The sequence below is a fragment of the Heptranchias perlo genome, chromosome 25 (assembly GCF_035084215.1).
Source record: "Heptranchias perlo isolate sHepPer1 chromosome 25, sHepPer1.hap1, whole genome shotgun sequence".
NCBI lineage: Eukaryota > Metazoa > Chordata > Chondrichthyes > Hexanchiformes > Hexanchidae > Heptranchias > Heptranchias perlo.
In genome coordinates this window covers 14,290,612-14,317,599 of record NC_090349.1, presented here as the reverse complement: position 1 = coordinate 14,317,599, position 26,988 = coordinate 14,290,612, and the positions used below count along the sequence as shown (strand labels likewise).

General features: G+C 44.4%; 1 protein-coding gene across 4 annotated transcripts in view; it reads right to left on the bottom strand.

The window, feature by feature from the left end:
- The window catches only part of hnf1a (HNF1 homeobox a), a 184,462-nt gene that overhangs the window by 71,140 nt on the left and 86,334 nt on the right, over positions 1 to 26,988 (bottom strand). For all 4 annotated transcript variants that reach the window (XM_068005667.1, XM_068005668.1, XM_068005669.1 and 1 more), the window contains exon 6: positions 2,133 to 2,334. In XM_068005667.1, coding sequence (XP_067861768.1) covers positions 2,133 to 2,334 — 202 coding nt within the window. The remainder of the gene's footprint in view (positions 1 to 2,132; positions 2,335 to 26,988) is intronic.

Sequence of the window (26,988 nt, the reverse complement as noted above, 5' to 3'; positions counted from 1 at the left end):
CTTGATGGAGCTGGACTTTTCCTGCCTGGCAGTTTCTTATGTTCATATAACATCATCCCAGTCATGAATGAGCCTTTGCCATAACTTGCATGCTCATGTGGGCGTGTGTAAGTTCCTCCCCACCCCCTCCGCCCCCATTCGCTGTCTCTTGTCTGAAATGGCAGCACTAATTCAGGAATATAAACATTTTCTTTTCGATATGCATGAGCTGGAGCACGCAAACATCGTACTTCAAAGTCGGCCGCATTTGTCTTTCCCACTGAACTGTTGTACCTTCTGAGTTGCGCAGGATGAGACAGGACTCTCTCCTCTTTGATGTACAGATGTTCGGGCTATTCATCACTGCACCTTCTTTAAAAATTCAATTCAATTTTCAATTCAAACAAACTCAAGAGCACTCGTTCAGGTTTTTAAAATGGAAATCCTTGGAGGAGTGCGGTCGTGTTCACCTGGCACTCCATAATACGGGCTTGATTTAAGCTTTACAGTTTACCTGCTCACCGGGAACAACTCGTTTGAAGAACAATGATCCGTTTGCTTCTTTATAGCCATCGAGAAGTTTCCAAATCTTTACTTCCCCTCACCCCTGATAATCTCCCCATCTCTCATGAAGACACTGATTCACTCCAGGGTGCGGTTCCACAGGCTCTGGCTGTCCTCCGGTGTTCCTTTGGGATGTCCCCTCTTCTTGTGTGTCTAGGCCGTGGGTTCCAGCAGGCTATCCCACCCACTGGGGCATCACAGCTGAGCCCAGTAGTGTCCTGAGGCAATGTGCACACATGCTAACTTACCAGCAGGGGTCACTGGACAGCAATCGGGCTCTGATTGGAATAACGTTGTGGGATCTTCAATGTCTACTTCAACCCTCGGTGATGCTTTTCAGCTTCCCAGCGCAAGGAAACTGAGGCCAACTGCAAGACTCTGATCATAATTCAGCCTTAGCTCAGTTGGTAGCACTCTCACCTCTGAGTCAGAAGGTTGTGGGTTCAAGTCCCACTCTAGAGACTTGAGGACATAATCTAGGCTGACACTCCAGTGCAGTACTGAGGGAGTGCTGCACTGTCGGGGGTGCCGTTATTCAGATGAGACGTTACAGCAAGGCTTCGTCTGCCCTTTCAGGTGGACGTAAAAGATCCCATGGCACTATTCGAAGAAGAGCAGGGGAGTTCTCCCAGTGTCCTGGCCAATATTGATCCCTCAACCAACATTACTAAAACAGATTATCTGGTCATTATCTCATTGCTGTTTGTGGGACCTTGCTGTGCAAAAGTTGGCTGCTGCATTTAATAACATTACAACAGTGACTACACTTCAAAATTACTTAATTGGCTGTAAAGTGCTGTGGAACGTCCAGAAGTCATGAAAGGCGCTATATAAGTGCAAGTTCTTTCTTTCAAGCCTCTAATTAAGATCTTTACTTGGACTAGACCGGGGATTGAATTGGTGAATACAGGCAATAATTGAAGCAGAAAAAATTGCATCTTTTAAGGGGAGAGCAGAAAACATTTGAAGCAGAAGAAGATATAGGTCTAAGGGGAGAGAGCAGGGCAGTGGAATCAGTTTTGGAATGCTTTAGCAAAAAGCCAGCACAAACACAATGAGCCAAATGGCTGAACGTAAACATCGATGGTATGAGTGAGCACTATACCAACCAGTACAGTTACCAACTGAGTTATTGGTGGTTAAGCAGTGTCTGGGTGTCAAAGTTTTTTCAGCTCCTTTTTAATACTTGGATCTTTGTTCTTTGAATGATATGTTAAACTGAGGCCCCATCTGCTTGTGACAGTGGTTCAGGTAGTTGCTGAAGATCCCATGGCACTATTCAAACTAGAACCTGGCGTTCTCTTGATGTCTTGGCTAACACTCCCTCATTCAACCAACACCAAAGATCAGATTAACTGGTCATTTATTTCATCACCGTTTGTGGGATCAGGTTGCGCACAAAATGGCTGCCATGTTTTCATACAAAACAGTAATTGCATTTCAAAGTAATTCCCTGTGTGTGAAGTACTTTGTGAAGCTTATTAGAGATTTGCAAAGGTCCTAAGTAAATGCGAAACTTTTTTTCTTTTAGGCAATTGCAGTGAATATCGCGTTCCCTCCCACCGACAAATCTCTGTGTGCCTACTTACCGATCACCAAAGCTGAAGCTCCTCCATTGGTTAGCGCAGGTGACAGACCGGATGACTCGCTCGGTGCAATGGCCATGACGCTAGGTAAGGAAGCCATGATGAGGTTCTGGGTCTGCTGAGCGACAGCGTGCGGGTTGTGTTGTAAGCTGTGGAGGGCGGTCAGCGTGCTGACAGGGGGAAGGGTTCCTCCTGAGGCAGATATCTGTGAAGAAAATGCACCAGGTTAGACAGAAGAGACAAAATGTGAAATAATGTGACATGTTGCAGCCTGCTACCCGGTTCACACTGAATAACAAGACAGAATAGGCCTCACCTTGGCCTAAGTCCAACTTCCAGCTTGAATCTCAATAGGGTGAATCATGTTCTGAGTCATCCCAGCCATTAAATTGAAGCCACCTCTGGGGTAAGGTTTGTGTGAGGCCAGTTAGGAGACAGAGCGATAGAAAGTAATGGATACCACCTATTGATGAGTCTAAAACCAGATGGGGGCAGGGCAGGAGGCAGAGGCACAATTTAAGTTCTGATGTTTGCTTTGCAAAAGAGAATTAATTGAAGAACTTAGTTACCTTAATAACTAATAACTAGTCTCTCCATATCATAGCGTATAGAGGTTAGTGGGAAAATGGACTTCTGTTTTGAAAAAATAACAGACTTTTGGCGTCTAGTTTAAATTTTTCTAGACATCCCATTCAAAAACTGGACTGGCCAAACCCAGGCAGGTGGCGGCCCCACTGATAGCACCCTGAAATTAAACCATGGAAAATGTGCATGACCTGGACCTGGCCGGGGGAGTAGATGCCCAGTCAGTGACTGGAGCTGACTTCACTGGGAAGGACTGGATACAATTTACCTTTCACTTTACTGCTAGTAAATTCCCTGTGGTATTGCCCACAAACAGTCGATAAATATAACTTTTTTTATATACAAGATGGCACCGGAGTTGGGAGACTTCAGGAACTCGCTGCACACAGCCATCTAGTGGTTGGTGCCTGCAACTATATTGTGACAGTTGACATAACAAAATGGAATGGGAAATGTTGTCATAGCAATTTACAATGGTAAATGTTGATAGAAAAGCGTGTCTAAAAATCGTGATAACAGGAAGTAAGGTTTGTGAACAGGAAGTGAACGTCCTTCACACTTGGAAATATATTGCCGTTCCTTCATCGTCAATGGGTCAAAATCCTGGAACTCCCTAACAGCACTGTGGGCGAACCTTCACCACACGGACTGCAGTGGTTCAAGAAGGCGGCTCATCACCACCTTCTCAAGGGCAATTAGGGATGGGCAATAAATGCTGGCCTTGCCAGCGACGCCCACATCCCATGAACGAATAAAAAAACCCCACAAGATTAACATAATATATACATGTTGCTTCTTAAATTATTTCCTATTAATATTTTTGGATGAGAGGATTGTTAATTGTAGAAACTTTAGACAGGTGAAAGATGTCTTTGTGAGGCTAAGAATTGATCCACATCATCACACAGTTACATACACACGCATAGCAGACAACGGCTGAACGGCTGTGCTGACAGCCAGCAATGTAATCAGAGCAACTCCACTCAGTCCAACCCCAGAGCTCGGATAACACATTGGGACTCATTATAAACTCTATATAAGAAACAGAAATGATCTAGAAATCACCAGAAATCAGATGAGACTGTCAGATAAAAAAGCACCATCTTACTCACTTGATGATGCATTCAGAAAGAGAAGAAATATGTAAATCTGTAACAAATACTTTAAAGTACCTGGATTATTTTTAGTTTCCTAAATTTACTAAAATTTTACAGTTTTTGCAGTTAATAATGTTCCCATGTTTCTCCATGTAGGGGAGATATAATTGTTCTTTGTTACAAAAACACATGCCTTGGCACTTTGGATACAAAACTGGCTTAGTGGCAGAAGGCAGAGGGTGATGGTCGAAGGTTGTTTTTGTGACTGGAAGCCTGTGGCCAGTAGGGTACCACAGGGATCGGTGCTGGGTCCCTTGCTGTTTGTGGTCTACATTAATGACTTGGATATGAATGTAAAAGGTATGATCAGTAAGTTCGCTGATGATACAAAGATTGGTAGGGTGGTAAATAGCGAGGAGGATAGCCTCAGTCTGCAGGACGATATAGATGGGTTGGTCAGATGGGCGGAACAGTGGCAAATGGAATTTAACCCGGAAAAGTGCGAGGTGATGCACTTTGGAGGGACTAACAAGGCAAGGGAATACACAATGAATGGGAGGACCCTAGGCAAGACAGAGAGTCAGAGGGATCTTGGTGTGCAAGTTCACAGATCCCTGAAGGCGGCGGAACAGGTAGATAAGGTGGTAAAGAAGGCATATGGGATACTTGCCTTTATTAGCCGAGGCATAGAATATAAGAGCAAGGAGGTTATGATGGAGCTGTATAAAACACTGGTTAGGCCACAGCTGGAGTACCGTGTGCAGTTCTGGTCGCCACACTACAGGAAGGATGTGATCGCTTTGGAGAGGGTGCAGAAGAGATTCACCAGGATGTTACCAGGGCTGGAGTGCTTCAGCTATGAAGAGAGACTGGGAAGATTGGGTTTGTTTTCCTTGGAGCAGAGGAGGCTGAGGGGGGACATGATTGAGGTGTACAAAATTATGAGGGGCACAGATAGGATGGATACTAAGGAGCTTTTTCCCTTCGTTGAGGGTTCTATAACAAGGGGACATAGATTCAAGGTAAAAGGCGGGAGGTTTAGAGGGGATTTGAGAAAGAACTTTTTCACCCAGAGGGTGGTTGGAGTCTGGAACTCACTGTCTGAAAGGGTTGTGGAGGCAGGAACCCTCACAACATTCAAGAAGCATTTGGATGAGCACTTGAAATGCCATAGCATACAAGGCTACGGACCAAATGCTGGAATATGGGATTAGAGTAGACAGGGCTGATGGCCGGCGCGGACACGATGGGCCGAAGGGCCTCTATCCGTGCTGTATAACTCTATGACTCTATGACTCTATGACATGCGCAGACATTTCCATACATCATAGAACCATAGAAAAGATACAGCACAGAAGGGGGCCATTCGGCCCATTGTGTCCACGCTGGCTCGAAGAACAACCAGGTGCCCATTCTAATCCCACTTCCAGCACCCGGTCCGTAGCCCTGCAGTTTACAGCACTTGAGGTGCAGGTCCAGGTACTTTTTAAAAGAGTTGAGGGTCCCTGCCTCTACCACCAATTCGGGCAGTGAAATCCATACACCCACCCCACTATGGGTAAAAAAGTTTTTCCTCATGTCCCCTCTAATCCTTCCGCCAATCAGCTTAAATCCATGTTCTTTAGGTCTTGAACTCTCCGCTAGGGGAATCAGGTGCTTCCTGTCTTCTCTATCTGGGCCCCTCATAATTTTGTACACCTCAATCAAGTCTCCCCTCAGCCTCCTCTGCTCCAAGGAAAACAACCCCAGCCTATCCAATCTCTCCTTGTAGCTGCAATTTCCGAGGCCTGGCAACATTCTTGTAAATCTTCTCTGCACTCTCTCCCGAGCAATTAAGTCCTTCCTGTAATGTGGTGACCAGAACTGCGCACAATATTCCAGGAGTGGCCTTACCAGCGTTTTATACAGTTCCATCATTACATCCCTGCTTTTGTATTCTATACCTCAGCTAATAACGGAGAGCATTCCGTATGCCTTCTTCACAACCTTATCTACCTGTACTGCCGCCTTCAGAGACCTGTGGACATGCACTCCAAGGTCTCTCACTTCCTCTACGCCTCTCAATATATTCCAGTTTACTGCGTATTCCCTTTTAGTGTTTGCCCTCCCTAAGTGCATTACCTCACACTTCTCCGGGTTGAACTCTATTTGCCACTTTTCCGCCCACTCCACCAACCCATTGATATTTTCTTGGAGTCTACAACTATCCTCTTCACTATCAACTACACGGCCAATTTTTGTGTCGTCTGCAAATTTGCCAATCATGCCCCCTACATTCAAGTCCAAATCATTAATATTTACCACAAACAGCAAGGGCCCCAACACTGAGCCCTGTGGCACACCACTGGAAATGGATTTCCATTCGCAAAGACATCCATCGACTTTTACCCTTTGTTTCCTGTTACTGAGCCAATTTTGGATCCAATTCGCCACATTTCTCTGTATCCCATGGGCTTTTACCTTTCTGACCAGTCGGCCATGTGGGACCTTGTCAAATGCCTTACTAAAATCCATGTAGACAACATCCACTGCACTACCCTCATCAATCCTCCTTGTCACTTCCTCAAAGAATTCAATCAGATTTGTAAGGCATGACCTTCCCTGAACAAATCCATGCTGACTATCTCTGATTAAACCATGCCTTTCCAAGTGACAGTTTATCCCATCTCTCAGTATTGATTCTAATAGTTTGCCCACCACCGAGGTAAGACTGACCGGCCTATAATTGTTCTGCCTTTCCCTCATACCCTTTTTAAACAATGGTACTACGTTTGCAGTCTTCCAGTCCTCCGGTACCTCCCCTGTATCTAGTGAGGATTGGAAAATGATCCTCAGAGCATCCGCTATTTCCTCCCTGGCTTCCTTCAATAGCCTAGGAAACAATCCATCCGGCCCTGGTGACTTATCAACTTTCAAAGATCCCAGTCCCTCTAGTACTTCCTCTCTCGTTATGTTTACCGTATCCAATATTTCACACCTCTCCTCTTTAACTATTACGTCCGGATCATCCCTTTCCTTAGTGAATACGGAGACAAAATATTCATTTAAAATCCTACCCACATCCTCTGCTTCTACACACAAGTTACCCTTATCATCCCTGATAGGTCCCACCTTTTCCTTAGCTATCCTCTTGTTCTTAATGTACTGATAAAACATCTTTGGGTTTTCTTTAATCATTCTAGTTAATATTTTTTCATGCCCTCTCTTTGCTTTCCTTATTTCCTTTTTTACGCCATCCCTGTACTTTCTATACTCCTCTAGGCTTTCTGCAGTATTTAGTTTTCTGTGACAGTCATAAGCTTTTTTTTTCTGCTTTATCTTGCCCCGTATACTTCTAGACAACCAGGGGGCTCTAAACTTGGCAGTGCCACCCTTTTTCTTTGAGGAGATGTGTCTGCGTTGTACCCGTAGAATTTCACTTTTTAGTGCCTCCCACTGGCTTGCCACTGATTTCTCCTCAAGTAGCTGTGTCCAGTCCACTTCTGCCAAATCACCTCTTAGTTCTGTAAAATTTGCCTTCCCCCAAATTAAAACATTTACTCCTGATTTAACTCTGTCCTTTTTCTTAATAATGCTAAAACTAACTGAATTGTGGTCACTATCCCCAATATGGTCACCCACTGTCACTTCACCCACTTGCCCATCTTCATTTCCCAGGACTAAATCCATAATTGCATCCCCTCTTGTTGGGCTTGTCACATACTGGCTAAAAAAGTTCTCCTGGACACCGATCAAGAATTTTGCGCCCTCTGTGCCCCTCATACTCTTTGAATTCCAGTTGATGTTAGGGTAGTTGAAGTCCCCTACTATTATTGCCCTCTTATTTTTGCACTCAGAAATTTGCCTACATATTTGTTCTTCTATCTCCCTTTCGCTATTCGGGGGTCTATAGTACACTCCTAGTAGTGTGACTGCCCCTTTTTTATTTCTTAGCTCACCCCATATGGCCTCGATTGATGATCCATTTAGCATATCATCCCTTCTCACAACTGTAATTGATTCTTTAACCAGTAATGCTACCCCCCCTCCTTTTTTATCACCCACTCTGTCCTGCCTGAAAACTCTATATCGAGGGATATTGAGCTGCCAATTACCCCCCTCTTTAAGCCAGGTTTCCATTATAGCAATGATATCATGCTGCCATGTGTCTATCTGTGCCCTTAGCTCATCTGCTTTGTTTGTAATATTCCTTGCATTGAAGTATATCGCCTTTAACCCCGTCAAATTCCTGTGCTGAACACTATTTAACCTTTGCTTCTTTTGCCTTTCTGAGTCACTAACTACTTTTCTAATTCCCGTTTCCTGGTCTGAATTTGTCCTATCTGTACCTGCCCTTTGGTTCCCATCCCCGTCACACTAGTTTAAACCCTCCCCAACAGAACTAGCAAATGCCCCCACGAGGATATTGGTCCTGGTTTTGCTTGGGTGCAACCCGTCCAGCTTGTATAGGTCCCGCCTTTCCCAGAATCAGTCCCAATGCCTCAGGAATTTAAACCCCTCCCTCCTACACCATCTCGCAAGCCATGCATTCATCTGGTCTATTCTCCTATTTCTGCTCTCGCTAGCACATGGCACTGGGAGTAATCCTGAGACTACTACCTTAGAGGTCCTGCTTTTTAATTTATTTCCTAACTCCCTATATTCTGCTTGCAGGACCTCATCCCTTTTATTACCGATGTCGTTGGTACCGATATGGACCACGACCCCTGACTGTTCACCCTCCCCCTTCAGAATGTCCTGCAGCCGCTCCGTGACATCCTTGACCCTAGAACCAGGGAGGCAACATACCATCCTGGAGTCACGTCTGCGACCGCAGAAACGCCTATCTGTTCCCCTTACGGTGGAATCCCCTATCACTATTGCTCTCCCATTCTTTTTCCTCCCCTCCTGAGCAGCTGAGTCACTCGTGGTGCCACGGTCTTGGCTCTTGCTCCATTCCCCTGATAAGCCATCTCCCCCGACAGTATCCAAAGCGGAATATCTGTCTGAGAGGGAGATAGCCCCAGGGGACTCCTGCTCTACCTGCCCAGTCCTTTTACTCTGCCTGGCGATCACCCATTTCCTTTCTCCCTGCGTAATCTTTACCTGCGGTGTGACCACCTCACTGAACGTGCTATCCACAATAATCTCAGCACCGCGGATGCTCCACAGTGAATCCACCCGCAGCTTCAGCTCCGAAATGCAGTTAGCCAGTAGCTGCAGCTGGACACATGCACATAAATACGTATGCAAATATAAACATATACTCCCATGCATGAGTGCACTCCCATGCATACACACACACATATATATATAGACATGCTGATTAGTGGTTCGCGGCTTTGCTTCAGGATGCCAATGATTTGTGCTGTCAAACCTCAGGCGAAAGCATGGCTTTGATTGTATTGTCCCTCACCATCTGTGTCATGAGCCACGTGTGCAGGGGGTAGCCCTTGTCCTCAAGCAGCCAGCCTCTGACCCAATGGTCTGGTTGAAAGAGAGAGAGGATTGACGCAGGATGAAGGCGCCATGACAACTGCCAGGTTACATGGCGCAGCTCTGCATCACGAGCTGCATGTCGTCACAGGCCAGCTGTATGCTCAATAAATGGAAACCCTTCCTGTTCATGGATACTCCAGGGGTCTTGTGTTAGAGCACGCAGGCGATGATGCTCTGCACCTTCTGGACTTTTGCCGGCTGCTCCTCCTCCTCCTCTTCCAGCCACAATGGCATCCCAAACACCACACCCATAATGCCAACCTGAAGTTTCCTTAGAAGCTCCATGTCAAAGTTCCATTGTAGACTCAGCCAGATAACTCTTTGGAAAATTTCATGTCAGCGAAAAGCAGCACACCAGCAGTCAAACTAAACAAACCAGTGATTTACTGGAGAAGAGCTGAGGATTCCTTTAAATAACACTGGAAATGGTCGCTTCCCAACTGTTCCGCCCCATGATTGGTGGGTCTGTTGTAGAATTGGCGCTTCAGCAGTTTAAAATGGTCCTGAGACAAGCACAGGACCCTCATTTAAATATATTAAGTAGACGTCCGCTGGTTTCAGACAGACTTTGGATGCTTGATCCAAAATGGCGTCAAGTGCCCTTCAGGGGATGAACAGGCGGGTGAGCCCGCAGCCCAATTTGCAGGGTCCTAATTCCTATAGTTTTAACGTAAAACATACGGGCGTCCATTGAAGCCCCTCCCCCTTTTCCATCATTAAGTTAAGAAACTACATTCATATTAATGTGTATACAAGCAGTCAAATATTTTTCTCAGCTAATTACTAGTGTTAGCTAAAGCTCAGAGTTCTTTCTGAAATGATTATTATATAGCCACCAAGTATGTTCATTTTTGCGCTGTGGGCCCAGAATGAGTTTGGAACTGGATTGAGACCGTTGCAGACATTTTCCACACAAGGCTCTTGCAGCCTGCAGCAAGAGAGGAATCCTAGCAGTCTTGGGTGATCCCAAGCCCAGCCCCGTTTATCCTTAAAGATTTATTTAAACCTGAATCCTGATGGCGAAACCTTCTTTTTAACAAGATCAAATTAATGAGTACTTGTGGTACGGTGGCACAAAAAATCCTTGACTTACCAGTAAGAGTGACCGTAAAGCTGTTGGATTATCATAGAAACCCAACAGGTTCACTAATGTCTTTCAGGAAAGAAAACCTGCATTCCTTACCTGCTCTGGCCTATTTGTGACTTTAATCCCACACCAATGTGGTTGACTTTTAATTGCCAGCAACGCTATATTTTCGAGAATGAATTTAAAAAACGTAGAAATGCAATGGGTTAATCAAGGAGAGCCAGCATGGATTTGTTAAAGGTAAGAAATGTTTGAAGAAGTGACCAATTGCGTAGTTAAAGGGAATGCAATAGATATCGTGTATATGGATTTTCCAAAGGCATTCGATCAATTGTCTCACAGGAGGCATGTTACAAAAATTCAGACATATGGTACAAGAGGAAATGTAGCAGCATAAATAGAAAGTTAGTTGATGGACAGGAAACAAAGGTGTAAGGTTAGTGGGTGTTGCTCAGATTGAAACTGGTATATCCCAGGGACCAGTGCTGTGTATACCTTTGTTCTCGGTGTATATATAAATCACTGGGACATGGGCTTAGGAAACATGATATCGAAATTTGCTGACAAATGTAGTGGATTGGCAAACAGTGAAGACTGTCAAAGATTTCAGGAGGACATGGACAGCTCAGTGGAACAGGCAGACAGGTGACAGATGCAGTTTAAATGGAGAAGTGTGAATTAGTACATTTTGGATGGAAAAACAAAGAATGGGAATATACACAAATTGCAGGCTAACACTCCAGTGCAGTAGGGAGGGAGTGCTGCATTGTCAGAGGTGCTGTCTTTCGGATGAGACGTTAAGCTGATGCCCGTCTGCCCTCTCAGGTGGATGTAAACAATCCCATGGCATTATTCCAAAGAAGACCAGGGGATTTCTCCCCAGTGTCCTGGCCAATATTTATCCCTCAACCAATATCACTAAACAAATTATCTGGTCATTATCACATTGCTGTTTGTGGGATCTTGCTGTGTGCAAAATTGGCTGCTGCGTTTCCTACATTACAACAGTGACTACACTTCAAAAAAATACTTCATTGGCTGTGAAGTGCTTTGGGATGTCCTGAGGTCATGAAAAGCGTTATATAAATGCAAATTATTTCTTTCTTTTACACTCAATGGAAAGATGCTGAAGAGTGTGGATGAACAGGTAGACCAGGAAGTTCAAACATATAATTCGCTGAAAGTACGAATGCAGATAGATGAAGCCATAAAAAGGTCAATGGCAATTTGAGTTTTATAAACAGGGGCATAGAGTATAAGATTAAAGAGATTACAATAAATTTGTACGAGGCAATGGTTAGGACACACTTAGACTACTGTGTGTAGTTTGGGGTGCCCTATTGTAGAAAAGGCATTAAAGCCATAGAAAGCATACAGTGTAAATTCACCTGAATAATATTGTTATAAGAAGTGACTTGTAATACTGGGATTATTTCCACTGCAGCAGAGAAGGTTAAGAGGAGATTTAATAGGAAATTTTTTAAAATCATGAAAGGTTTTGATAGGGTGAATAGGGAAAAATTATTTCTCCTCGTTGGGGAATCAGTGATGAGGGATCATCGATTTAAAACTGTCATTAAGGGAATGAGGAGAGAGGTTATGAAAAATGTCTTTATTAGAGAGAGTTGTTAGAGCATGCAATGATTTGCTACAGGGAGAGTTGAGGCAGAGACCCTTGCATTTTTTAAAAGGAAGAATAGATAAACATTTCAAGCATAATTTACTGGGCTATCGGGAGGCAGCAAGGCAGTGGGATTAGCTTTAGATTGTTCTAACAAAGCACCAGCATAGACATGCTGTGTCAAATGGGCTCCTGTGCTGTAACGTTTTATGGGTCTCGTGTTCCTGATGGTGAAACTGTCTCTTTAATGAGGTGGCTGATGGTGAAGATGCTTCTTTAACAAGGTTCCAAATGGTGAGACTCTCTCCTTAACACGGTTCCTGTTGGTGAGATTCTCTGTTTACCAGGGGTTTCTAATGGTGAGACTCTCTTAACTGAATGAATGCTTTTCAAATGCTTGTTTAGTTTTGCGCAGTGCTGTTGGGAGTTCTGCAACATTAGAATGTAAAACCCATGACCTATCCATGGCTTATAACCACCAGCAAACAAACTGTTGCAGTAAAACTTGATGAGAGGAAAATGGTCTGAGCTCATCTAATTACTAACTTCCAAACACAAAACAGCAGTATTTACTTTCTTTGTGAAGGCCAATAAGGCTCGTGAAATATAAAAAGAACTGCTGTGAACAGAAACAATATTTCATATTTGTTCTTCCGTGTTCTTTAGCTTTCCCCCTCCATGCCAAGTACCGTTCCTTACCAAGGGAGCAAATGGACCATGAGCTCCCAAACCCCTGCCAACTGTAACCAACAATGAGAGGACCCCCTCAGGAGCAGCTTTCGCCTTGCGGGGAGCCCCATGCAAAGGTTAGGTTTGGGGCCCCTGCATTTCACCAGACGATGATACTAAATACTATCTTAATCTGGTGTCCGATCCGCTCGTGGGCCCCATGCAATTTGCACGGGTTGCATGGTCCTAACGCCACCCCTGGGCCCCGTAACGTTGGGTCGGCTCACCCTCACATTTCCCTGCCTCACCTCTTAAAGTGGCAACGTCATCAAGCAAAAGTGTTTAGCAAGATACCGCACCTTGCTGATCAGTACAGGGGCACGCCATGACATCATCACATTGCCAACACAATGACACCAACTCATTGCTGATCACATCTCCCACCAATTTAAAAAAAAACTTTATTTATAACTGAAATTAAAAAAAACCAAAATATTGTAAAAGATATTTCTACGGTAACATCAAGTTGCAGAGTTGACCTTTACGGCAAAGTGACTTCCTGCAGCAGGTTGTTTGACCGACCGAACTATTCGTCCTCCCAATTCGATAGCATTGCCCACACTACAAAGTATTTCCATATATTATAAGAGCAGCTTGTAGCGCCTTGGGATGTTTTACTATGTTAAAGGCGCTATATAAAACCAAGTTGTTGTTGTAGCGATGCCATTTACGCTATTGGCAAGTTCTCGTAAACCTTTAAACATCTGAGGTGTCCAAAAAATATGCCTGAGAAATGGGGTCTCTTGTGTACCAATATGCAGCACAATACGCCATAATGAACAACTATTAGTCAAAATCAGGATCTCAAAAGGGAAACGAACAGAAATCTCCAGAATCTCCCAGGTTTGTTTTTTTTTTCTGTGCTGATTTGGTTGGGGTTGCAACTGGGGGACTAAAGTTGAGCCCCTGGCTATGAAGGGTACAATCAGTCAGAGTTCCAGCTCCTGATTGCTATCCAATGAACCTAGCTGGAAAATGCAGGTGTGGACATCGGGCGAGAGCAGGATGGCTGTGACGATCTTGCTGTTGAAAGCCCTGTTCGCACTCAACGTTTGGCCTCATGAATGACAAAATGGCCGCTTTGGGCAAGGCGCGAGAGGGTAGCCAGCACCCACAGAACTGTACTTCAGCAAGGAGTTAACTCCCTTAGGAGACAGGTAGAGAATATTGGGTGGAGGAAGGGGAGGACACAGAAATCTAAACCCTATTGTGCTGGGTAGAATATTGAGAAGAAAGAGAAAAAAATAACTTGCATTTATATAGCGCCTTTCATGACCTCAGGACATCCCAAAGCACTTTACAGTCAATGTAGTACTTTAAGTGTAGTCACTGTTGTAATGTAGAAAACGTGGCAGCCAATTTACACACAGGAAATCCCAAAAATAGCAATGTTTTCATGACCAGATAATTTATTTTTTAGTGATTGAGGGATAAATATTGGCCAGGACACAGGAGAGAACTCCTTCTCCTCTTTGAAATAGTGCCATGGGATCTTTTACGTCCACCTGAGAGGGCAGACAGGGCCTCAGTTTAACGTCTCATCCAAAAAATGGCACCTCCGACAGTGCAGCACTCCCTCAGTACTGCAGTGGGGTGCCAGCCTTGATTCTGTGCTCAAGTCCCTGGAGTAGGACTTAACGCTTTCTTTCATTCAACAGAGTTGTCACAAAGTATAAATTGAAATAGCCATAAACCAAAGAGATTTTTACTTGGCCTATTTATTAGCCTTTTATTTCAGGAAATTTGTTTTATGAAGTGTAAAAGCAGTTGATGAAACCCTCACAGTTATTGAATCAAATAATATAAAATAATGCTTTCAACTCACTTCACTCAGGCGAGGTAATTGCCCATACATTCACACTCTGCGAAATGGTTGCTATATTGGGAGAGAATTGTTCGGCCCTAACAAATAAATAACTCTGTAATTGGTGTTTTATGAATCAGGCGTGCTCTCCTGTGCCCATGCACTCCTCGCTCATCTCCTTGACAACTCTGTATTCAGCTGAACAAATATGGAGAAGATAAGACTTGTTTATAGCTAATAGTGTTGCACTCCTTATGGTTCTGTTTAACCTACAAATTGAACAAATACACTCTGGACCAAATGGTTCTTTCTGGTGCCTGTCAGCCTACTTCTGCTTTGAGAATATCTGTGAAGGCAATATGGTTGCGTGGCTTGAAAGCACAAATAAACTCTTTTGTTTTGAATGAGGTGGTAATAACTTTTCGTTAGGATGTGACTCATGCTGCCGTACAGTTCTACACAGGCATCGGCTGCCCTTTAGTACCTCACCCAATTCTTCATATCTGAGCCTTCGTCTTTCGGATGAGATATTAAACCGAGGCCCCATCTGTCCTCTCAGGGGGTCGTAAAAGATCCCATGGCACTATTTTGAAGAAGAGCAGGGAAGTTCTCCCCGGTGGCCTGGCCAATATTTATCCCTCAACCAACATCACTAAAGCAGATTATCTGGTCATTATCACATTGCTGTTTGTGGGATCTTGCTGTGCGCAAAATTGGCTCCACGTTTCCTACATTACAGCAGTGGCTACACTTCAAAAGTACTTTATTGGCTGTAAAGCTCTTTGGGACGTCCTGACATCATGAAAGCCATTACATAAATGCAAGTCTTTCTTTCCTTTTTCTTTTTAGATTGCACGTGTGTCAGAAAGTTATTCAACTGCGGGAGGGGAGGGAAATCACGGCCATTTCCTGATCCGGACCTTATCCGATATCCATGTGCGTTTTCCAACTGGAGCAGCATCCCTAGCTGATTTCCCCCTCTCTACCCCAGGGCACTGAGGCCAGTGTAGCACCCCCTCATCCCACTTCTGCGTTCGGCCGAAACCAGTTAACTAAGCACAGCCCGGGCATTGAATCCCTGGGACCCTCCTCATCGATAAGGCTCAGTTACAAGCTGCCTTTACCAACTGAGCTGTCAGGAGAATTTGAAAACAGATCTGATGTCAACTGTGCTGAGGCTGTTTGGTGGAAGATCGGGCCTTTAGTGATAGTTGTCAGGGGCAGATGTGTTGGTCAGGATCAGACTTGGGTACAGAGTTCGACCCATTGAAGTAACATTAAAACTGTGCCAGCAATACTCAGTACCACTTCCATAGCCTGTTTTCCCAAAGGCAACTGTCATAAGACAACTTTTCTGTTCCCCTTATCCGTGTTTCCTTTTAGTTACTGTTTGTCTTTAAAAGCTCTACGCAGGAAGGTTGAGAACGACGGCTGACCACAGAGTGCAGCAGCCGGCTCCAGCTTCAAGCAGCACTGCCCCTCCCTGTCTGCTCACTTTTCTTCATTTGGATTTTTCCACCCATTGAATAAGGTTTGTTTTTTCTAAAAAAAATGTTCAACCCAATCTCAGGATCAAGCATGCCCAGGCCAAGTATAACCCGGATTAGATGCAGCATCCTGCTTCCTCTTCTTTCCCCCAACAATATGCCTAACCCCAGCCTTGGATAAACACCTCAATTGCATTCATGTGACATGTTTGTTTACTGCAGCTGCACACACTACTACCACTAGATGGAAGGAATCTTACAACACCAGGTTATAGTCCAACAGTTTTATTTGAAAATCACAAGCTTTCGGAGCTTACCTCCTTCGTCAGGTGAGTGAGGGTTCTAAAATCGCATAGCATATATTAGGCTGGGAGACGATCACAGCAATCAAAGGTGTCGTTGGTGTTCAGACAGGTTAGCCACGGAAAACATTACATCCCAGTATACTGAATACACAATGGGTCAGATTACAAAGACAGAGAGAGAAAGAGACCCGAAAGGCAGAGAGAGAGAGAATGTCCAGTTGTATTAAAAACAGATAACTTTTTTTTCCGCTGGTGGGGTCACGTGTAGCGTGACATGAAGCCAAGATCCCGGTTGAGGCCGTCCTTGTGGGTGCGGAACTTGGCTATCAATGTCTGCTCGACGATTTTGCGTTGTCGTGTGTCTCGAAGGCCGCCTTGGCCATCATGACCACTAGATGGAGCTGCTTAAGCTTCAGAAGCTGTCGATTCCCACATCTACACCCACAGCATCGTTAATGAGGGAAATTTCTGTGGGCAAAGCTGTGGGAGATCCACTTGTAATATAATTTTTAAAAAGTATATATGAGTGTGTGCACTTTGTTACGATGAAAAACAATCTAAAATTGCTGGGTGCTTCTGCTCTACAGCCTGAAACCAAGCACAAGTAAATCTGCACAGTTATCTGACTAAACAACAAATTCTGAATGGCTGGAGCCTCTTTTTATTTAACAAAAAAATAGATTATGTGGCCTTAAACTCTGGCTTCTCTATCTTCAGTCCCTATACTAAGAACATAAGAACATAAGAAATAGGTGTAGGAGTAGGCCATACGGCCCCTCGAACCTGCTCCGCCATTCAATCAGATCATGGCTGATCTTCGACCTCAACTCCACTTTCCCGCCCGATCCCCATATCCCTAGATTCCCCTGGAGTCCAAAAATCTATCCATCTCAGCCTTGAATATATTTGATGACACATACTGTTTCAGCCGAGCTCAGCACAAGCTCGAGGAACAGTATCTCATCTTTCTTCTGCAGCCCTCCAGTCAGAATATTGACACCAGTAACTTCAGGCTTTCGCAATGTCTTCATCTTTTCATTACAGCTTGGGGTTGTTGGGGTGTACGGCGGGACTATTGACGTCTGGTGGAAGGGGGAGGCGGGTTGACATTTTGGGTGTAGACTCTTTGTCAGAACACAGATCTGGCGGGGGGCAGGGGAGTCTGCTCCCAGAGTGTTGGCCTGTTGTTTCTCTTCTCAGGACTCACCCACCTATCCCGTGTTTCTAGTATTTTCTGCTTTCACTTCAGACTTCTTGCATGTAGGGATTTATATTTTGCTTTGCCAAGGCCATTCTCAGGCCTTTTCATCACTTTCTTCTGTTCTTTTAATGTATTTTCATTACCTCACTGAAATGATCTTTATATTATCTAACTGTTCTCTGTTTTTCTGTTTTCAGGCCATTCAACTCACACTCTGTGATTGGAGAATCTGTTGTTTCTACCCCCCCATATTTCATTTTTTTTCCAGCCCTCCTAAATTGCTTGCACATCTCAGCTTGAAGGGTTTACACCTGAAACATTAACCCCTCTTTTATCTTTACAGATGCTGACAGATATTACAGGTGACCTGATAGAGGTCTTTAAGATAATGAAAGGGTTTGATAGGGTAGACGTAGAGAAAATGTTTCCACTTGTGGGGGAGACCAGAACTAGAGGTCATAAATATAAGATAGTCGCTAATAAATCCAATATGGAATTCAGGAGAAACTTCTTTACCCACAGAGTGGTTAGAATGTGGAACTCGCTACCACAAGGATTAGTTGAGGCAAATAGCATGGATGCATTTAAAGGGAAGCTAGATAAGCACATGAAGGAGAAAGGAATAGAAGGGTATGCTGATAGGGTTAGATGAAGTAGGGAGGGAGGAGGCTCGTGTGGAGCATAAATGCCAGCATAGACCAGTTGGGCTGAATGGCCTGTTTCTGCGCTACAGTTTCAATGTAACTCGATATGCTGTGTATTCCCAGCACTTTTTGTTTTTCTAAAATCTATTATAGACTTCAAGAGGATATAGACAGGCTGGTGGCATGGGCGGACACGTGGCAGATTAAATTTAACGCAGAAAAATGCAAAGTGATACATTTCGGTAGGAAGAGGCAATATAAACTAGAGGGCGCAACTCCAAAAGGGGTACAGGAACAGAGAGATCGGGGGGTATATGTGCACAAATCGTTGAAGGTGGCAGGGTAGGTTGAGAAAGCGGCTTAAAAAGCATACGGGATCCTGGGTTTTATAAATAGAGGCATAGAGTACAAAAGTATGGAAGCCATGATGAACATTTATAAAACATTGGTTCAGCCATAACTGGAGTATTGTGTCCAGTTCTGGGCACTGCACTTAATGAAAGATGTGAAGGCCTTAGAGAGGGTGCAGAAGAGATTTACTAGAATGATTCCAGGGATGAGGGACTTTAGTTACGTGGATAGACTGGAGAAGCTGGGATTGTTCTTCTTGGAATAGAGAAGGTTGAGAGGAGATTTGATAGAGCTATTCAAAATCATGAAGGGGTTAGACAGAGTAGATAGAGAGAAACTGTTCCCATTGGCGGAAGGGTCAAGGACCAGAGGACATAGATTTAAGGTGATTGGCAAAAGAACCAAAGGTGACATGAGGAGAATCTATTTTACACAGCGAGTGGTTAGGATCTGGAATGCACTGTCCGAGGGGGCAGTGGAGGCAGATTCAATCATGGCCTTCAAAAGGGAACTGGATAAGTACTTGAAAGGAAAAAATTTGCAGGGCTACAGGGAAATGGCGGGGGAGTGGGACTAGCTGGATTGCACTTGCATAGAGCTGGCGCGGACTCGATAGGCCGAATGGCCTCCTTCCGTGCTGTAACCGTTCTATGATTCTATGAACCATTTCTGACTGGATATGTACCAGTGCAAAACTCTGATGCTATATGACAAGTATGTCCTTCAGATCCTAGCTCACCAACTGCTTCATTAACTTTTCTTTTGCTTTACACTGCTTCAACTGCAACTACTAAATTCCCATCCATCAGCTCAGCAGCGACGATGGGACCGAAATAATTCACTCCACTGTTGACGGTTCTGAACTAGCCTGGCCGCTTCAGGCACCTGAATCCCTTTCTGTGACGAGTCAATCCTGACATTGTCTATCCAGTGCTTCCTTGGGCTTCTTGGGCTTCGGGTTCGATGTATCTCTTTATGCAGGGCCGTGAAAGGTTATCCAGCTGTTTCCATTCTTGAAACGTGCCCAAACCATCGCCGTCGTCTTTCTTGGATCTTCTGTGTAAGTGTCGCTTCTTGCCCAAGCCTCATTCTGGATTGTTTGCAACCTGGGATACATCCAGCATTCCTCTCAACCATCTAATCTCTGCTGTTACGCTGACTCACTGCACTCAAAAACAGCAGGTACATTAAACAGAAATAGCTGGAAGTTAGTAACTCAATCTCAGCGCTCCGCTGATGTTCAGAAGCTGGTCGAATTTCACGCACTATCAGAAGTGCCTAACTAAATGATTGCCATGTGACTCGCTGCCAATCAGCCATTACCCTCTCTCTCCCTGGAATTAATATTTGGCTTTCATTGCATAAAGTCTTTTTTCTTTGGAATTCCTCACAGCTCTGCATCACTTGCTTTATTGGAACCAGATGACTAGATCCTGCTGAATTATTTTGGTGAATTTTCTAACACTTTGTACACTTTTATTTATTTATTTTTTAACTTTAAGAAAGTGTTTCGACCTTGTTCCCTGTCTACTACAGCAAGTTATGCAACAGTACTTTCTGGCTAGGCTGCCTCGACGACTCGGCCAGTTTCATCCAGTGACTGACTGAGCCATTCAGCCCAGAAAGGTCGCAGGGTCGATCCTTGGTTTACACTGAGTTAGCTACTCTCGGCCAGGGTAGCAGTCAGGGCACCACGATTGGCTACTATATCCCTGGGTCAAGGAAAGAAATATTGGCCAGGGTTCACACTGCCGGTCACTGTCCAACCATGCTCAATGGAAGCGAGCGTGTATGGACATTGTGGACCAGGCTCAGCCACGAGCCCCCCCCCCCCCCCCACCACCATATGATTGAATAGGATGTCAATATTGACCGTTTGAGCTCACGTGAATTAATGGCCATTTGTTCAAGGTACTAGAGAGCAACCTGCACCTGCAGAACCACGTCCTAGCAAAGGGTCAGTGCCTTCAGGAGGCAGAATGGAGGGGCTAGGAGAAAAAGGGGAACAAAGCACTTCCTGGCTAGAGCCCTGAAGAACATGGCTGATTCTTCGCTGCCTCTTAGTTGGCCTAGGAGAACCCTCAGTTGTACCAAACCACTACCAGCGGTTCAAGAAGGCGGCGCACCACCACCTTCTCAGGGCAACTAGGGATGGGCAATAAATACCAGCCTTGCCAGCAAAGCCCACACCCTGAAACTGAATTAAAAGGACAACAGTTACGGCATCACCCTGATCCCCAGAACTTAGATGGTTTTTGCTGCCTGCAGGAATGTCAAGGACAAAGAATAAAGTCTTTCAGGAGATGCCAATAGAACTCTATTGTTTAACAACGGCTGTCATCAGGTTAACTTTTACTCAGAGGTATGCAGGGGCTGATGGAACTTTTCCAATTAACCACACAGTAAAGGTGCAGTAGATGTGATTCATAGACCTCAGTCCAAACCCTCCATGTAGGCTGCAGAGTCGGCATTTCCAATTGCTTTTTATTTGCTGTATATTAGTCTATAAAATTTAAATGTGTGGAGAGGCCCTCAGTGCTACACTGCTTTTCTCACTTGCTTGTCTAAAAAATGTCATGGGTTATTTACTCCACTTATTAAAAGGATTCCGTGATCCTTTCAGGGTTTAATTCTTTTTATATAAGAAGAGGTACTTCAAAGGCTAGCTGTACTTAAAGTGGATAAGTCACCCGGTCAGGTGGGATGCATCCTAGGATGCTGAGGGAAGTAAGGGTGGAAATTGCAGAAGTACTGGCCATAATCTTCCAATCATCCGTAGATACAGGGGTGGTGCCAGAGGGCTGGAGAATTGCAAATGTTATACCCTTGTTCAAAAAAGGGTGTAAGGATAAACCCAGCAACTATAGGCCAGTCAGTTTAACCTCAGAGGTGTGGAAACTTTTAGAAACGATAATCCAGGACAGAATTAACAGTCACTTGGACGAGTGTGGATTGATTAGGGAAAGCCAGCACGGATTTGTTAAAGGCAAATCGTGTTTAACTAACCTGATAGAGTTTTTTGATGAGGTGACGGAGAGGGTAGATGAGGGCAATGCAGTTGATGTGGTGTATATGGACTTTCAAAAGGCATTTGATAAAGTGCCGCACGGTAGGCTTATCATCAAGATTGCAGCCCATGGAATAAAGGGGGCAGTATCAACATGGATATAGAATTGGCTAAGGAACAGGAAACAGACAGTAGTGGTGATCGGTTGTTTTTCGGACTGGAGGGAGGTGTACAGTGGTGTTCCCCAGGGGTCGGTGCTGGGACCACTGCTTTTCTTGATATATATTAATGACTTCAACTTGGGTGTACAGGGCACAATTTCAAAATTTGCAGATGACACAAAACTTGGAAGTATAGTAAATAGTGAGGAGGATAGTGATAGACTTCAAGAGGACATAGACAGGCTGGTGGCATGGGCAGACACGTGGCAGATGAAATTTAACGCAGAAAAATGCAAAGTGATGCATTTTGGTAGGAAGAATGGAGAGAGGCAATATAAACTAGAGGGCACAACTCTAAAAGGGATACAGGAACAGAGAGATCTGAGGGTATATGTGCACAAATCATTGAAGGTGGCAGGGCAGGTTGAGAAAATGGTCAAAAAAGCATACGGGATACTGGGCTTTATAAAATTGTTGGACTATAACTTGGTGTTGTAAAATTGTTTACAATTGTCAACCCCAGTCCATCACCGGCATCTCCACATCATTTATAAATGGAGGCATAGAGTACAAAAGTATGGAAGTCATGATGAACCTTTATAAAACACTGGTTTGGCCACAACTGGAGTATTGTGTCCAGTTCTGGGCACCGCACTTTAGGAAAGATGTGAAGGCCTTAGAGAGGGTGCAGAAGAGATTTACTAGAATGATTCCAGGGATGAGGGACTTTAGTTACATGGATAGACTGGAGAAGCTGGGATTGTTCTCCTTGGAACAGAAATGGTTGTGAGGAGATTTGATAGAGGTATTCAAAATCATGAAGGGTCTGGACATAGTGGATAGAGAGAAACTGTTCCCATTGGCGGAAGGGTCAAGAACCAGAGGACATAGGTTTAAGGTGATTGGCAATAGAACCAAAGGTGACACAAGGAAAAACCTTTTTATACAGCGAGTGGTTAGGATCTGGAATGCACTGCCCGAGGGGGTGGTGGAGGCAGATTCAATCATGGCCTTCAAAAGGGAACTGAATAAGCACTTGAAAGGAAAAAATTATCAGGGCTACAGGGATAGGGCGGGGGAGTGGGACTAGGTGGATTGCACTTGCATAGAGCCGGCGTGGACTCGATGGGCCGAATGGCCTCCTTCCATGCTGTAACCTTTCTATGATTCTATGATTCTAGGCCAAAATGTATCCATTTTTAATTGCAATAGCATGTTTTTTCTCTTATATATGTATAGTAATAGGGCAATTTACTGTTAAACCTGCAGTTTTTAACCTTCCCCACCCCATTCTCACCATTGTAAATGCGGATGTGTTAATTTATCAACTGCTGTCCAGCCAATGGCCTACACTAATCCCGTTACAGTCCTAATCTGCTCTACAAGTACAAAATGCCGTTCTAGAGGAATTTACTTCTGCCTAAGCATATTTTTGACCTACTTCTGTTCGACAAGGTCACAGGCATACTTCATTCATCTGCAGGCCAACAAATTTCGCTCAGTTGGAGTGACAATAAGTCATTTTGATATAAATGCAGCCTGTTGTGATATATCCCATCTCTGGAAAAGTATCGTAACTCCATATAGTTCAACAGATTCGCAGTCTTGTTCCTTTTGATCAAAATCTCACTCATTAATTTCTCCGACGCACACAGCTCTGCAGCGACTTCCAACAGGTTCCTGACCCCTACCACCACCCCCCCCCCCCACTCCCCTCCCTGGTACTTATTGCAGAGTGTTCAGAATGACTAGTGAGGAGATTTGCGAGGCACTGACAATCATTGTGATGGCGTCATTGGACACTGGGAATTAGCAGTGAATTGTAAACAAATTGGACACACTCATCAGTCTTAAAATAATGGAATTCATTAACAGGAGTAAACTTGAGGATTATCTGTACAATAATACCTAGTGAACAGCAGCTAACATGGATTTAGAGAGGCAAAATCCTGCCTGACCAACCTCCTTGATCTGTTTCAGGAAGTGAAATGTTAAGTCACTTGACGTTGTGCACTTAGACTTCCCAAAGGCATTTGATAAAGTTTCACACAAAAAATTATTAATTAAACTCAGGGCAAATCTTGGATATGGAGAAGAAAATGCCTGAAGGGTAGAAAGCAACAGGTACAGGTTAGAAGGGCAATGTCAGAGTGGGGAGGAATACTGAGTGGGGTGCCCCAGGGTTCAGCGTTGGAACCTTTACTGTTTCTAATTCACATAAATGGCTTGAATTCTTAAATTTACTGAAAATTGGTTAAATGTGCAGACGATGCCAAACCAGGAGGGGTGGTGGAATCGAAGGAGGAAGCCTAGAAATCACAGAATGAGCTAAACAGAATATGTGAATGGGCCGAACAATGGCAAATGAATTTAATGCAGACAAGTGCAAAGTATTGCACGTAGGAAGGAAAAGAGGCAACGTACTTACTCCATGGATGGTGTTGGAAAAAGCTATGGATGAATTCTAAAGAGACCTAGAAGTCTTAGCGTATTCAATGCTCAATTTGTCCAACCATTGTAGAGTAACAATCAACAAAGCCATTTGAATGTTGAATTACATAGCTAAAAACAATAGAATACAACTCCGAGTATGTCCTATTCAAACTGTATGGTGCTCTGGTCAGACCGCACCTTGAGTACTGTACCCAGTCTGGTTACAAAGAAACAAGGGAGTCACTCAAGTGCTGGAGGCAGTGCAGAGAAGGACCAGGAGGCTGGGCCCTGGTGTCGGGGTCTAAATTATGAGGAAAGATTGGAGATACTTCGGCTTTTCAGCCTGGAAAGGATGCGTCTGAGAGGTGATCTCATAGAGGTTTTTAAGACAGTAAATGGTATGGTTAATCTGGAGTACTAACTTAAATTGAACCGTGGGAGTAGAACAAGGGGGGCCCCAGTTTCAAACTGGCAAATGGTAACTTTAGGATTGATATCAGGAGGTTCTTCTTCAGCAAGTGATCAACACTTGAAATGGACTGCATGGTGGAGGGATGGAGGCGAAAAGCCTGGAATCATTTAAGAAGCAATTAGTTGCAGCAGTGGGGGGAGTGTAGGGTTCTCTAGATCAATGAATTAAGATCGTCCAAATGGCCTTCATCAGCCATAAATGCCTTATGATCTTGACCTTTTATTACAAGTCTAAGTGGGAAAGGGGAGGATTTTGGTGCTGTTTTGGTGCAACTTGGAGGGGAGCAAAATGAAATGTTTCTGTAGAAGTGAGAAGGGAGTCTGCAAAGTCTTCATTCCTTCCTTCCATTTTCTCCTCTCTTCTCCTCTCCTGTCAGCTGTGGCTCAGTTGGTAAGATCCTTGCCTGTTGAGCCAGGTTCAAGTCCCAATCCAGGGACTTGAGTACAAAATCCAGGCTGACACTTCCAGGCACACTCTGTGGGAGTGCTGCACTGTCGGAGGTGCCAAATTTCGGATGAGACGTTAAAACCAAGGCTCCGTCTTCCCTCTCAGGTGGATGTAAAAGATCCCATGGCACTATTTTGAAGAAGAGCAGGGGAATTCTCCCCGCTGTCCTGGCCAACATTTATCCCTCAACCAACACCACTAAAAAAAATATTATCTGGTCATTATGACATTGCTGTTTATGGGACCTTGCTGTGTGCAAATTGGCTGCCACATTTCCTACATTACAACAGTGACGACACTTCAAAAAAAAAGTACCTCATTGACTGCAAAGCACTTTAGGACATCCTGAGGTCCTGAAATCGCTATATAAATGCAAATCTTTCGTTCTTTCCTAGAGGCGTTGACTCATGCTTGGTACGGTTCCACAGGCTTAGCCAGCTTCTGGTAACTCAACCAAGTGGCCATTCTTTATGTGTGAACCTGGACAGTGAGTACAGAAATGTTCTTGGTTTCCAGCTGGCACAACAACTGAGCCCAATCCTGTTTGCACATGCACATGTTCCACGCACTGTGATCAGGATCGGCAACTTTAGCTGACTCCTCTCCCTCTCACTGCCAGGGCTGGAATCACTGAACTCAGTGTAAACCGGAAACCAAACCTGAGGCCTTCTGGTCTGGTCTGTGTGGCTCAGCACAGGACAACAACCCAAAGGACATTTTCTACTGTTCCATTACGGGAACCGCGGCCGATTTAAAAGAAGTTATACCCATTGATCTCCCGTGACATTGCTCACAGACAAAAATGAAGGCCTCGGGCTGAGGATTGAAATAAGGGAGGGAGAAAGCAGCAGAGTCGTGGGAGGGAATGGCCAGAGGGGGAAGGAGTACCTAAGCCTGGAAATGGGCTGGGAGGACAAGAGAGATAGGAGTATGAGTGGTGCACCCAATAGTACTTGATGTGGCTCTGCATCCTGGAAGCAATTGGGATGGGCCTGGGGCCGCTCAGAACAGGTGGGTCTAGGAGCATTTGAAGCAGGTAAGTGGGCCTGGTAGCAGAACAATACTGAGCAGAACAGCCTGCTAACAAACATTGTCTTGACTGAAGTAAAGGATGGCCGCCTGGTGGGGAACTGGAGGGGGCCCAGCACCTGGGGAACTACTTGAGTTTTAGCTTTCTGGAGAGGATGGGGAGAAAGCTAGAAAGAAAACAAAACTTGTTGGGTACAGAATGAAATGAAAAAAAAACACTACAAAATCATAATGAGCACAAGTGTTTGACAAATCAAGGTCTGTAACCTAGTAACAGATACCATCAGAAGTTGATAAATTCAAGGAAATGTGAAGGGTAACGATTTTCCAGTATCGATGGTACTGAAACATCACTGGGTCATTTGAGCATGATGTCACCATGATGAACACAAGACACATCTGCTACTGCTCTTCTGCTCCCTCAGGACAAAGCTAAATAGATAAATTTTCATTTGCTCAGTGACACTGAAATATTTTTTTTAAAGAGCAGCATGGGCCTGTCAGTTCTGATTTTCATGCTAAACGAGCTTTATTAACCATATCCTCTCTTAAAGTCCTGCTGATTGCTAATTTCTTGAGCAGCGTACCCATTGTTTAAACGTGTATTAAGACTGCCAACCCAGTTCTTACGTTACTGTGTCACCATCACAATTTTTAGGTTTTGCACTCAATATTCTGACGGGATCAGCGTCACCGAACACTCCCATAAATGGACCTCGTGTCCCCTACGATCTGGAGTGCAACTTTTTACTGCTGAAAATCGAATTAAACAATAGCATGCGCAGGGATCATAATGTAAAACCCTCAGTCCATATATCAGCTACTGAAATAGCACACATGTTGCCATGTGCATTCTCCTTCTCTTTGTGAAAGGCAGACTGAAATGCGTTCCATTGGTCTGAGGCACAACTACAAACCAAT